General features: G+C 41.8%; 1 protein-coding gene across 4 annotated transcripts in view; it reads left to right on the top strand.

Annotated features, from left to right (window-relative positions):
• VPS35L (VPS35 endosomal protein sorting factor like) overlaps positions 1 to 13,393 on the top strand; it is a 120,323-nt gene that overhangs the window by 34,097 nt on the left and 72,833 nt on the right. For all 4 annotated transcript variants that reach the window (XM_073362283.2, XM_073362284.2, XM_073362282.2 and 1 more), the window contains 6 exons: positions 1,627 to 1,674; positions 2,820 to 2,913; positions 6,227 to 6,304; positions 6,813 to 6,935; positions 9,679 to 9,725; positions 12,096 to 12,207. In XM_073362283.2, coding sequence (XP_073218384.1) covers positions 1,627 to 1,674; positions 2,820 to 2,913; positions 6,227 to 6,304; positions 6,813 to 6,935; positions 9,679 to 9,725; positions 12,096 to 12,207 — 502 coding nt within the window. The remainder of the gene's footprint in view (positions 1 to 1,626; positions 1,675 to 2,819; positions 2,914 to 6,226; positions 6,305 to 6,812; positions 6,936 to 9,678; positions 9,726 to 12,095; positions 12,208 to 13,393) is intronic.

Genomic DNA, 13,393 nt, shown 5'->3' with positions numbered 1-13,393 from the left:
ACCCACCCTTGGCCTTCAGCTCCCCAGCTGTTGCCTCTCTTGGATGGAGACTCTTGTGTGTCTCTCTTTCTCCCTTCTGACCGGGATATTCTTAGGTTGCACAGTTCCCCTGCCTTCACTGTGTAATTCCAGCACCGAAAGGTTGCACAGGGGTACCTGCTTGCTCTCTCCAGAAATGGATAACAATGTAGTTGTTACCATGCAGCTGTTTCTAAGCAAGCCTACTTTATTCTTAAGGTATGAAGCATTACAGAGCAATCATATTAAAAACAATAAAAGAACTTACACGCACACTAATATGCTTACCAGAGTTCATCCTAGCTCTCACATGGCCTCTGGTAAGTCCAGTCTTTTAATACCTCACCCAACGGTCATCTTTATGGTTACAAGTTCATCAGAGCTTCCCAACTCAGAACAAGCCCCCAGTCTTTTGAGGCCTCATAGGTCAAGTCTTTCCAATCCTCCTCTAAGGACTGAGGCCCTATGTGGACCAGGAGTCCTTTTGCTGGAGCGGGAAGAAGGTTGAAAGCCCCTCCCCAGGTTTTTATCTAAAAGTATTTCCTTTGTCTCTTGGTCTCTGGAGAATCCGATTCGAACCAGTATATGCATCTCTCTCCAGGGGCTGACTTCAAAGGGTTGACAGTGGAGGAAGTACATTAGCATTCCTCCTTCCTATGTATGTAGAAAAGGTACATACACTGCCATGTAGGGTTGCCAACTTTCTACTTGCACAAAACCGAACACCCCTGCCCAGCCCCTCCTCTGAGGCCCCCCTCCTTCTCCAAGACCCCAGCCCCACTCTCTCCATCCCTCCCTCCCTGTGTTGCTCGCTCTTCCCACCTTCACTTGCTTGCTCATTTTCACCGGGCTGGCTCAGGGGGCGTTGGGGGGTGAGGGATCTGGCTGGGGGTGCGGGCTCTGGCGTGGGATTGGGCATGAGGGATTTGGGGTGTAGGAGGGTGCTTCAGGCTGGGAGCAAGGGGTTCGGAGGGCAGGAGGGGGATCAGGGCTGAGGCAGGGGGTTGGGGTGCAGGAGGAGATCAGGGGTGCAGGCTCTGGGCAGCGCATACCTCAAGCAGCTCCCGGAAGCAGTGGCATGTCCTCCCTCCAGCTCCTACGCAGAGGTACGGCCTGGTGGCTCTACATGCTGCCCCGTCCGCAAGCGCTGCCCCTGTAGCTCCCATTTCCCACAGTTCCCGGCCAATGGAGGCTGCAGAGCTGGCGCTTGGGGCAGGGGCAGCATACGGCAGTGTAGGTGCTGGAGGGGAGACATGCCGCTGCTTCTGGAAGCTGCGTGGAGCCTGCTTTAGCCCCACTGTGCCGCTGACCTGACTTTTAATAGCCTGGTCATCAGTGCTGCCCGGAGCTGCCAGGGTCCCTTTTCGACTGGGCATTCTGGCTGAAAACTGGACACTCGGCAACCCTACTGCCACAACAACACATTAATGAACATACAGTACACCCGAAATGGGGTTAAAATAAACCTTATTGAATAAGGGCTATCTTAATTCCATAAGATTTGCTCAGTATATTACAGGATATTTTCAATCTGTCAGAGGAGTAGTTTTGTTTTTCTTACAAGGAATACATCTTGGAGTATTTTTCCTTAATTTGGTTTTGTTATAGCTATGTGGAAGCAGCAATACTGAAATGCAACAAGTTTCTGTCCAAAACGTAAGGCTAACATGCAGTTAATAAATATGGACAGCCAACGAATGGGTACATGTTAAAGTAGTATGCAGAGAATTAAGTATGAAAGTTCCACTATCAATAATGGCAGGAAACTTCTGTGCTTTTGGAGGGGGCAATATTGATTGCTTTGGGCTCCTGATACAAATCCCATCAAGGCAGAATATTAGCACAGCTGCTGACGTACTGATGCATCCACTTCAGAGCACTTGCATAACTGTAGTATGAACGGAAAGTGAAGCATTTTTTTTGGGGGGGGGCAAGGAGGAGGGGTTTACAAAACTGAAAGGAAAGCAAAATTGATGGGAGGTGGCTGAAGGTAAAGGAGAGGGTAACACAGAAAGAGAAATAGGTAGGTCAGTAACCAGGCTAAAGGCAAGGTGAGGAAACAAGGCAGAGGCAGTGAGCTGGAAAGCTGCTGGGGAATAGGCTCCAAGCCGACCAGAATCAATATTGTTTTAAAAATAGCCCTTCAGGACTAACGGGCCTTTGCAGTTAATTGCTAAAATGAATGCCATAATCTCAATGGCTCTACAATGACAGCTTGATTATTTTTGGGCCTCCCAGTATGGGCCTGGTCACACTTGTGCCAGTGCAGGTGTGTGCTGGAGGGGCAGGGGGAGTATAAACAGCCCACACCACCTGCATACAACAGCTCTGTGCTGAGTCCCTCCTTATAGCCATAGCAGGTGAAACTGGGAGTGAAGTGGGACCAGTGGATCTGTGACTGACTAGGAGATTCCTTGGCCATCATAGATCCACTGCCTCTGAGGCTTTTGGGCTGCTGCATCCCTGAGACTACATTGCAACCAGAGAGAAGCTCCAGCTTCTCCAGTCTAGAGGAAAGGCTTCTTTCCTTCCATCAGTCCCCCAGCTCTTTGCAAATCTCCAGTACATAGCCTGGCTGCTCACAAGGGTAAGTAGTATAATTCATGTCTAAGATGTTACTTAGAGAACTAGTTAAATTTTACTTCTAAATTAGACTTTGTGCTAATATGACTTTCCTTGATTCTTTTAATTCTTGCTCACATGTACATTTAATAAAGCAGCCTTTCGAGTTATCAGTATGCGTTGTGGTGCTCTGATCAATTCATAAACTTAAAAATTTAATTTTTCAAAAATCTTAACAGGGGAATTTCAGAATGTCTCCCGCGACTAACGGCTATGATTAGAGGAATTGGAGATCCACTGGTTGCAGTCTATGCAAGAGCGTACATGTGCAGGGTAGGCTATAATTTAACATTATTTAAAGTGAGCTTATATCAATGGTATAATCTGTCTTCCTGCAGCCTCACCTGCCAAAAAAGGAAGATTTTAATTAGTGGCAGGTTTTCTCTGGCCCAAAAAGCGGCCTGTTCCTCCTCTTAGAAAATTGCAAGGCAGGATAACTTTTCCATTATAGTCACAGTTTGAAAACCTGCTGCATAATTGCCTATAATAATCATAGTAATTAAAAACTAATTTTCCAAGCTTGTCCTGCCAGTACTTCCTCCTGAGGGAAGGGGAAAATTGGGGACTGAGTCATAAAGAAAGCTTGTAGCTTTGTGGTATTACAGACTGCTGTCTGAGTGCTAAGCATGGCTTTTCCGAGGTACGGTACAAGCTTTCCTTCTACTTGAATTTATTGTCTCCCTGTTCATACCATGAGAGTATCTGCTTTTGGAGGATGGCTTGATGAGCTTCATGATGAAAAAGAGTTAATTTGATGTCGTGTTTTAAAAACTAGGAGGTTGCGCACTTTGTATCTTACGTCAGCTGAGCTTATTACATGCACTAGAGGCTCCTTGGTTTCCCCTATAAGCGCGATGTCTGCCACCCTCCCTTCCCCCTCTATTTCAGGGATTTGCTGCAACTCCCTCCAATTGCTCCCTGCCAGGGCTTCTGTGTGCACCCTAAATCCCTCTCCTCCCATGCCATGGTCCCCCATTCCTCCCTCCTTGCTAGGTAAGCTGTGTGCCCCTCCTTCCCTCATATAAGGTCCTTCCAATTTTCCCCATAAGGGAGTTCTGTGTTCCCCCATTCCAGGATCCCCATTCTTCCCCCGATGTCAGTGGTTCCCAAACTGGGGTTTGCAAAATGTTACAGGGAGTTCTCTGGGGAGGAAAAAATTCCCTAATGGCAAACAGAGCTGTCCCTAGGGATCCCAGGCAGCACAGCCCCTGGACTTCCAAGAGCTAAGCAGATCAAAGCAAGCATATCTATCACACTGAGGAGTTTTAAACTTCAAGACTCCTTATAAGAAATGGAAAGGGAGGTGGATATTTTTTGCTGTTTTTAAAATTAAATAGGCAGCTAGTATTGTTTTAAAATTATTGTGAAGAACAAGTTTAAGCTTTGTTGTAAGGTGCGTTGTTTGCCTGGACTGCTCAAGACCTGAATGCTTATGTAGGAGGAATTCTTTGAGTTGGCATCTTAAATACCTTCATGCTGTTTCACATCTGATATTCCTTGATGAAACACAGGAGCCTCAATTTATAACAGGTTTATTCAAAGTGATACGAACTACGAAAGTGAGATCTTGGAAGAGTGTTGCCGTTTTCATAATGTAATAAAAATACTGCAATGATAAATAATAGTTGATAAATAGTGTGTAATAAGCAAGTCATAAAAACAAATTTTATATTTCCAAGATCACTGCTTTTATAATTTATACTCTGGTAAAGGAGAAAATCCTTGGAAATATTCATTTTTAGGAGGGGGTTTACGAGACTTGACATTTTAGTGAAAGGGGTTCACAGGTTGTTAAAGTTTGGGAACCACTGCCCTATGGTAAGCACTCTTTGTGCATCCCCTTCCCCCCGATGCCAGAGTCTCTGTCTTCCCTGCCCCCAGTTGCTCCCCAAGGAGTTCTGTGTGTGTCATTCTCCCTCCCACTATGCCAGGTGTGTGCACCCCCAGCCCCTCCTCCTCATTATTATTCTTTCTGTCTGGGAGATAATCATCCAGGGTGTCGTCATATTAAACTCTGTCGGGGCGGGGATGAGCAGAGGTGAGATGGGGCTTGCTGTTGTGCTGGAAGGTATTAATGGGTGCCATCAGCCACTTGTTTGATCAACAGACAATTGCATAGGTGCTGAAAGCTGTGGCTGTGCTAGCCAGATGGCAGCAGCTACATGTACCCCCCTTTCCAGTTTCCCAGTTTTCCCCAAAATCAGTGGGGTTCTGACAACTGATGTCTAGACCATTCCCTGAAATTTTGGAATTGATCGGATGCATCGCATTACATGCATACGTACAGACAGAAATGCTGTCAAATTGTGTAAGGCCTTGACGGTTTGGCCGATGAAATGTTCCAGGTACCACCACATTGGATGTTTGTGGCCTTAACAGGCTGCCATAAGGTATTTTTTAAAAACAAGAAAAGAAATCTTGGTCCGGAATGAAAGCAGAAGTTCGAGAAATAGACTCCCCCCTAGCAGGAGGTAAAATTGTGTCACACATACTTGCTTTCTGTTAACACTTAATTAATTAAAAGAAAATTTCAAACTAACCCTGGTGAAGATGGTGGGAATAAAAACCTTCTAAAAACTAACCGTTTGTAAATAATGAAGCTGTAGTGCAGACACAAATAAGATCTGTAAAGCAGCAGCATCGCTGAATAGAGGTGTCTCTGCTGTTGAATTGAATCAAAGAATCAGCTCTCTATGGAAAGTTCATAGGGCAGTGCATTTTTTTAAAGCTTATATGACTCAAATAGAAACAAAATACAAAGGCTAGAGATGCTTGGTCTGGGTGGGTGGTGGGTACCTGCAGCTCCTGACAAAGTCAGTGGGAGTGGCAGGCGCCTCTTATGATCAGGCCTTGGGTGAGCAAAGTGAGGGGAGGAGTCTTAGAAGCTGTTGGGTTGTTTTTTTTTTTAAAACATAACTGACTTATAGCTTTTTCATGAGTCATTTGTGTTCCACTTTCTCTTCTCTTACACTTGCACATAACACATTTTATTACCTTTTTTCTTTTCTTTAAAAAAAAAAGAAAAGAAAATAAATTATAGTAAAAAATACCCTGCATTGAAAAATCATTAGTTAAGTTGCAAAATCAAGCACTCAAGAATTAGGAAAGTCCAGACTTAAAATTGCCTGTGACCCCTTAATTCACCCCCTTACATGTTTATGCATTACAGTAGTCTTTGATTACACGGTCCTGTACTATTTTTTTTCACAGGACCCCTACTTCATTCAGTGCAAGGAATGGATGAACCAAAGGGCAGCCTTAAATATGGCTTTTCCTAACATTTGAATGCTAGTTTTTTCTCTTACTGGTCATGAACACCATACTAGAACCTGTTCTCAACAACCTCGTTTAAACACAGTAGTAGCTAGCACAGTTCTGGTCTCAGTGGATGGGGCCATAATATCACTTCCTAGTGAGTCAGGGATAATGATGGGCAAAAAGCATTCTGTTCAGTACTCTGCTATAATATCTTCATTTTACTGATATGCGTGTGAATATACTTATTCCCTGGTGAATAACTCTATTTCATAGCTGAAAGAGGATGGTAAGTGGTAAAGATACAATTTTTCTCTTTCTTCGAATGTAGGTCGGAATGGAAGTAGCTCCTCATCGTAAAGAAAGCCTTAACAAGAATTTTTTTGACTTCCTTCTAACATTTAAGCAAGTAAGCAAATACGTTTGTATTGCCTGAGTGATGAAATAAGGATGTTCCTTGAGCAACCGATGATGAAAATGCTTTTTACGAATCCCTTTAAAAGTTCTAGAATCTAGAGTTGTAAATATTTTTGAAACTGTGAATCTGAAAAAAAATATGATGTCACCAGCCAATAGATGTCACCAGCAAAATTGATGTTTACTAGACTGCACTATTTACCTTTACTGTGGTATTACCTATATTTAGAATGGGAAATACTGCACATATTGTGGTAAATTTAACTATTGTACATGCTATATGCCCAAATTTTAAATAGTGCCCACTGTATATTTCTTCCGAATACAGGAAAATACGCAGAATACTTGTTGAGCATGCTGTGTAATTCAGTTACCCTGGTCTCTCAAAGCTTTCAATTAACCTATAACTTGAAGTTTTGTTTCCAGTTTCTCATAGCCCCAGCCAGATGCGTCCCCCCCCCCCCCCATGGCAGCTCTTTCATCTTTTACTTCCTTTACAGATGCATGGGGATACTGTTCAGAATCAGCTGGTAGTGCAGTGTGTGGAGATTCCATTGTATTTGACTCTCTACTCTCCTGCTATAGATTGGATTTTACAGTGTATCGCGTACCGTGCTCCCGAGGTAAATGACATAGTCACCGTGTAAATAAACGCTTGATAGTTAACTGGAACAAAGAACATATACAATATCTGATTTTTAAAAGATGTTATAGATTCCTATGGTAATTGTTCATTGCTAGACCATTTCGTACATACTGATGTAGGACCTAGGATGCTATATTCAAACTTGAATTGAAAAATGACCAAAGCTTATGTGAGTGATATTATTAACAGATATAGTGCTGTAAATATACATTGGACTTTACATAGCTAGCTAAGATACATGCAATGCTCTGAAGTGCCTACATCTAAGTAACCATAAATAGTTTCCAGTGAGAGTGCTTGAAAAGACAAAAAGGCCAATGTGCAAGGACTATTAAGTGTAAAAACAAAACCATAGTGAAGGAGGCATAAGTGGATTCATAATTATTTTTAGTTGTAGATATTAAGTTTAAAATGATACGGCAAAGTTGAAGAATAAATGTAATATTACACAATGGACTAAAATAAGTCGGCTTCCTTATTCCACAAAGCTTATTTCCCTTTCATAGTTTTAATATAAAAGGAGATGCAGAAACAGAACTGTGGGTATAAGTAAATAAAAAGCAGGCAACTTCTTCTCTGTCTGATATGACTCTTGGGATAAAAATATAGTACTAGTGGTAATCAAAATTTGCACCAGAACAAGTGATTGGGAAATTTTATCTCAACCACAATAATAATAATAAACCGTATTTTCTAAAGGTGAGCCTATCAGATCTTTAAATTCCCAACAAAACGTGAAATGCATCTGAGACAATCACAATCTGATGCAGAATTCTGAAGAAAGTGGAAATAATAAAAGTTGACTTCCTGAAAATATAGGAAGCTAGTAGTTCCCCTTTGGGTAAAGAAGGGGATCCAGAAAAATGTTGCATTCTAAGCTTGACACCAGCAATGGGCAAAGTACAAGTAATGCAGATCAAGGGCAGCATACGGGTAATAGGTGTATGTATGAAAGAAGTGCTAACAAGCCTTAACAGTAATCAAATGAGCAGTGCCAATATAAAGCCTTCCTTAGAGGTTTTTAAGGTCAGGCTTGACAAAGCCCTGGCTGGGATGATTTAACTGGGAATTGGTCCTGCTTTGAGCAGGGGGTTGGACTAGATGACCTTCTGGGGTCCCTTCCAACCCTGATATTCTATGAAAGCCATTCTTGTTGTAGTTCATGTTTACAGATTATGTAGAATCTAAATAATGTAAATGCTTTTAAATAATGAAGATGCTAAAGACATTTTAAAGGTGAAACCTCACCCACACGAAAATGCACATCTGATTGCTTTGTACAGGACTCTGCATAACATGTCTCCTGGGGCCAAACTAGAAATCTTTGATTCTGCATCAGAACCCCATGATGCTGTTCTTCGCACAGCTTTATCAACTTAGCGATGCAAATTGCACCTTTTTGTATTTATAAACACGATCAACATAATATTATAACCAGCCTAAAAATAGTCTGAAACAGAAATTAATTTCTAAGGAGACATTACAACACTTCATTATTTGAGAGGAAAGCTGGAGGAAGTCGAGTCATGAGGAGAATTTAAATCTGCTGTGCTTGCCTCCTTGTTTAAAGCAGGGGTGGGTAAACTATGGCCTGAGGGCCGCATGCGGCCCTCCAGACACTTTAATCCGACCCTTGACCAGGGAGTGGGGTTTGGGGCTTGCCCTGCTCCGGTGCTCCAGCCAGGAAGTGGGGTTGGGAGCTTGCCCCGTTCTGTGCAACTGTCAGAAGCAGTGGCATGTTCCCCCTCCGGCTCCTACGCATAGGGGTTCTGCACGCTGCCACTGACCCCGCAGCTCCCATTGGCCATGCCTGGCTGCACCTTCGTGTAGGAGCCGGAGCGGGGACATGCCACTGCTTCTGGGAGGTGCTTGAGGTAAGTGCCACCCGGAGCCTTTACCCCTGACCCCTTCCTGCACCCCAACCCTCAATTTCATGAGCATTTATGGCCTGCCATACAATTTCCATACCCACATGTGGCCATCAGGCCAAAAAGTTTGCCTGGTTTAAAGGCTTGTTTAAAAATCTTAGAAATCAGCTCTTTCTCATATTTAGAGAGGAATAGACTAAACCCCAATAGGTATGAGCATACATTTTTAAACTCTTGTACACAGGAAAAATATATGTATATTGGAAATAATAATAATAAGCAATTATATTAAAGCACAAATGAGAACATTTACATCTATAGTCAATACTGCATTTTCTTTCTTACTGTCCCAATCGCTGGTATCATCTTGCTTTCTTGATCTTCTGATTCTATTCAGTTTCTTCTGTCATACTGATATAAACTAGTGAGGAAAAAATTGGTAAGCTCTGGGCTTTGTAATTGCTTAACATAGCCAACAAGCTACTTAAAACTTCAATCAGAGTTTCTGCATTCTGCAGTAAAGAGCTAGTAGTATTCCCCTCTCTTGCCAGAGGTAATTGACCATGTCATTTTTCAGAGAGAGAACCTTTTCCAGACATTACTAAAGATCTGAAAACTTGACTTTTATAAAATGAAGTAGCAAGTCAGATTAAAATGTCACTATATCCATGTCATATATTTGTTTTATATTGCACCACCCACAATATTTTCTTTTGACTAGATGTAGTGTTTGGAATGTAGTCGCTATGTAATGAAATTCACCTCTAGCTAATGTAAAGTTTTCCAAAAGCTGTGAGAATGTTTTATTTGGGTGGTCCACACTTTTTGATTTGAATGAAATCACTGTTCTAGATTCTGCTTACTGAGATGATGGAGAGATGCAAGAAACTGGGGAACAAGTAAGTACTGCATGGTCAACAGACCATGAGTCAGAAATCTAAATCTTATGTTACACTTTTGTAATCCAGTTCTTTGTATAATGTCTCTCATTTTATTTTGTTGCAGGAGTACTTTATTAAACTACTAAAACTGAGATGTTGTATCTGTGTTCCCTGAATTTTTTTTTCACCCAAAATTCCAGTGGATTTGGCTGTGGCAAAAAGGTTAATTGACCCAATTGTCAGATGAGCTAGAGTTCAGCTAGGATTAAACCACATGATACTTTGTGCTCCCAGTCATTTCCTTTGAGAACTACACATGCTACATTTTCTTCTGTTCCCCTTTTTTACTTTTGCCAATTGGCTAGTATGTGTATACTGTGAGGGAGGTTGCAAGCAGGTGACTGAACAGTGCCATTTTAAGGCTAAGAATAGCCTTCCAAGCCTGTCTCAGGAAGGATGTGCATTCATTCCTAGTTAACTTAGTCCCTGTCTGAACTAGAAAAATGAGCAGAAAATGGTTTTCAAATACAGTTCATCGCATCTCCGTACATTAACCTGAACTGGAATGTGGTTTGGCCTGGTCTGCACAGGTTTACCTGTATTTCGTGACTGATTCAGAAAGGTTAATTGCTAGTCTTGAATCCTCTTTCTGAATTGTGTGAGCATGTTTTATCCCAAGTTATATTGGCTAGTTTCAGTTTGGTTTATTAGGTGGGCAGGGAGGAGGTCTTTGAAAATTGTTTGCAAACATGATTAATTTTTTTACTAAACAGTGAGCTAGTGTAATCTGCTTTGAGTGAAGAGCCGGAAATGCATTACCCTTTTATCCAAAAGAAAGATATTGTAACACCAAACATGTGACTGAGTTAAGGAGTGGAGAAGTTTGACTCAAAATCAGGGGTGAGGAGGCAAAAGTCATGCTTTTAGACTCACTGTATTAGGTTCTGTCTATAGATTTTTGGTTTATTCTACAGCATTTGTCTTTAAATTAAATAGTTTCTAGTCTTTTGGGTTGGGAAGAAAGATTTTCTGCTTAGTCTGTGCACAGCTCTCTTGTTTGCTTTGCAGCAAGGCAAATTTCACAATGTAGCACCAAGAGAGCTGAGAAATTTCCTATGTGTTTTAATGGAGTGTTAATTTCAGTCTATTTTTGACCTTTTAAATGCTTACACAATGTAGCTAATTGGAAATTGAATAACCCAGCTCTGACCATTGTTTTGTAGGTTAACAACAAGAGGCAAATTTCTGCCCTCTTACATGCAACTCATTGAATGATATTTTAGATTTATATGGTGATTTTCATTGCTAAATTTTAAATCCCAAGCCCTTCACTAACTACATACATGCAATATCACTATAATTCAGCCATCTCTGGGTGAAAGGTAGCAGCCAACTTGTGCAACATGCTGTGGACAACAGTTGGTGGCATGGAAATGTGTGGACAAGGCCAAGGGCAAATTCCTACTAAGTGCTATGTGATCACTGTAATCCCATTCACTTCTGTTCTGCAAAAGACCTCCACAAACAGTAAATTGTACAGCATTCACTTTATTGACTTCAAAAGAATGAAGGACGGAGTGTCGACTCTGCTGGGGTTACAAGTCAAAATGGAAGTTGTGCAGATGCATCTCAGGGCAGAATTTGGCCCTGAATATTTGTTTTAAAATGCTGTCAAATTGAGTTACTTTTTCTGAAGTGTAGTACATTGGATTGCCTCTTCAACAGCTAACTTAAAATATAAATTTCAGGTTTCAATTATTATATCTGTAGACAATAATAATCGCCTTTACTATAATCATATGGATTTATTTCCGTTCTACCAGCTCATTTAGTAGAAATCAGCCTCGCAGCAACAGCTTTAGTTAATGCAACAAAGCTTCAATGGAGGCTGTTGTCATACCAAAAGATACTTTCAATTGCAGGGACTTCAGACAGAAGAAGAAAATAGAATAGTTCAGCAAATGTGCAAAGACTATCCCAATATTACTGTTTCTTTTTACTGAATAGCCAATGGTCTCCAGCTTGGTGAGTGATGTGCCAGTATTATAAGGAAATCTGCTCTCGGCTAGTGATAGCTTGAAAGAAAGTTGATCCTAGTGTAAGAAATCAAATGTAAAATTTATTTTAAAGACAATTAAATGATGTTTTCCTTGGAGTTAAGCAAAGAAAGTACAGGTTGAGGTTTTCTACATATCCTGTGCAACATTGCCAAACTTCATGTTTTCTTGTTTTCCCAACAAATTACAGCCTTGATCAACCCATCACCCAAACAGGTAGAAACTGAGTGGTATTTAATTATTCTTTGAAGTTCAGATTAATGTAAACTAGACAATGAAAATGGGCTTAATTTATGGTGAGCTGTGCTGATTTGTATCCTGTTCCTTCTAGTGCCCTGCTGTTGAATTCAGTGATGTCAGCATTCAGAGCGGAGTTTATTGCTGCAAGGTCTATGGATTTTATTGGCATGATTAAAGAGTGCGATGAATCTGGTTTCCCCAAGGTAAGTTTTTGCAATTTAAAGCAATCCTTATTCATTATCTTGCTGAGTGCTTTATACTTTTAGCTAGTTGTCTAGATAGTTCACACAGGATTAAAAAATGGGAACTCTCTGCTGTGTAGAATAAGGTGATTTAAGATCTAGAACATAAAGTGATTTCTATTCCTGTTTCATTCTTGGGTCCTGAATCCTTTACGAGTGGGAGGGGTCGACTGAGAATAGAGACAGGAACTATGTCTTCTGCAGTAGCAGTGAATGGATCAAAAAGAGGCCTGTTGCAGTTTATTTGTTATAAGGAAGGGGCTATTATTAGCCAGTCAATCCCAGTGCTGGAAAGAAGTGCTGGGAATTAACTAATTGTGGCTTCCTTCACACAGCATGTGACTCTACTCCCGGCACTTATTTGTACTGTTTTAAGGGGCTTAATCCTGCTCCATTGAAGCCAATGGGAGTTTTGCTGTTGACATCAATGGGAGCAAAATCTGACTTCTGGGTGTGCTAGTTTAGAGCCTTTCTTCAGGAATCTGCCAAATAAGCCCTGGTCTACCCTAGGAGTTGAGGTTGAATTTAGCAGCGTTAAATCGATTTCACACTGCACCCATTTACACGATGAAGCCCTTTTTTTCGACTTAAAGGGCTCTTAAAATCAATTTCCTTACTCCACCCCCGACAAGGGGATTAGCGCTGAAATTGGCCTTGCTGGGTTGACTTTGGGGTACTGTGGACATAATTAGACGGTATTGGCCTCCATGAGCTTTCCCAGAGTGCTCCATTGTGACTGCTCTGGACAGCACTCTCAACTCAGATGCACTGGCCACGTAGACAGGAAAAGGCCGCGAACTTTTGAATTTCAATTTCCTGTTTGGCCAGCGTGGCAAGCTGCAGGTGACCATGCAGAGCTCATCAGCAGAGGTGACCATGATGGAGTCCAAGAATCGCAAAAGAGCTCCAGCATGGACCGAACGGGAGGTACGGGATCTGATCGCTGTATGGGGAGAGGAATCCGTGCTATCAGAACTCCGTTCCAGTTTTTGAAATGCCAAAACATTTGTCAAAGTCTCCCAGGGCATGAAGGACAGAGGCCATAACAGGGACCCGAAGCAGTGCCGCCTGAAACTTAAGGAGCTGAGGCAAGCCTACCAGAAAACCAGAGAGGCAAACGGCCGCTCCGGGCCAGAGCCCCAAACAT

Source organism: Lepidochelys kempii, chromosome 10 (genome assembly GCF_965140285.1).
Source record: "Lepidochelys kempii isolate rLepKem1 chromosome 10, rLepKem1.hap1, whole genome shotgun sequence".
Lineage (NCBI taxonomy): Eukaryota > Metazoa > Chordata > Testudines > Cheloniidae > Lepidochelys > Lepidochelys kempii.
The sequence above is the reverse complement of the archived record's forward strand: the minus strand, read 5'-3'. Positions and strand labels throughout refer to the sequence as shown.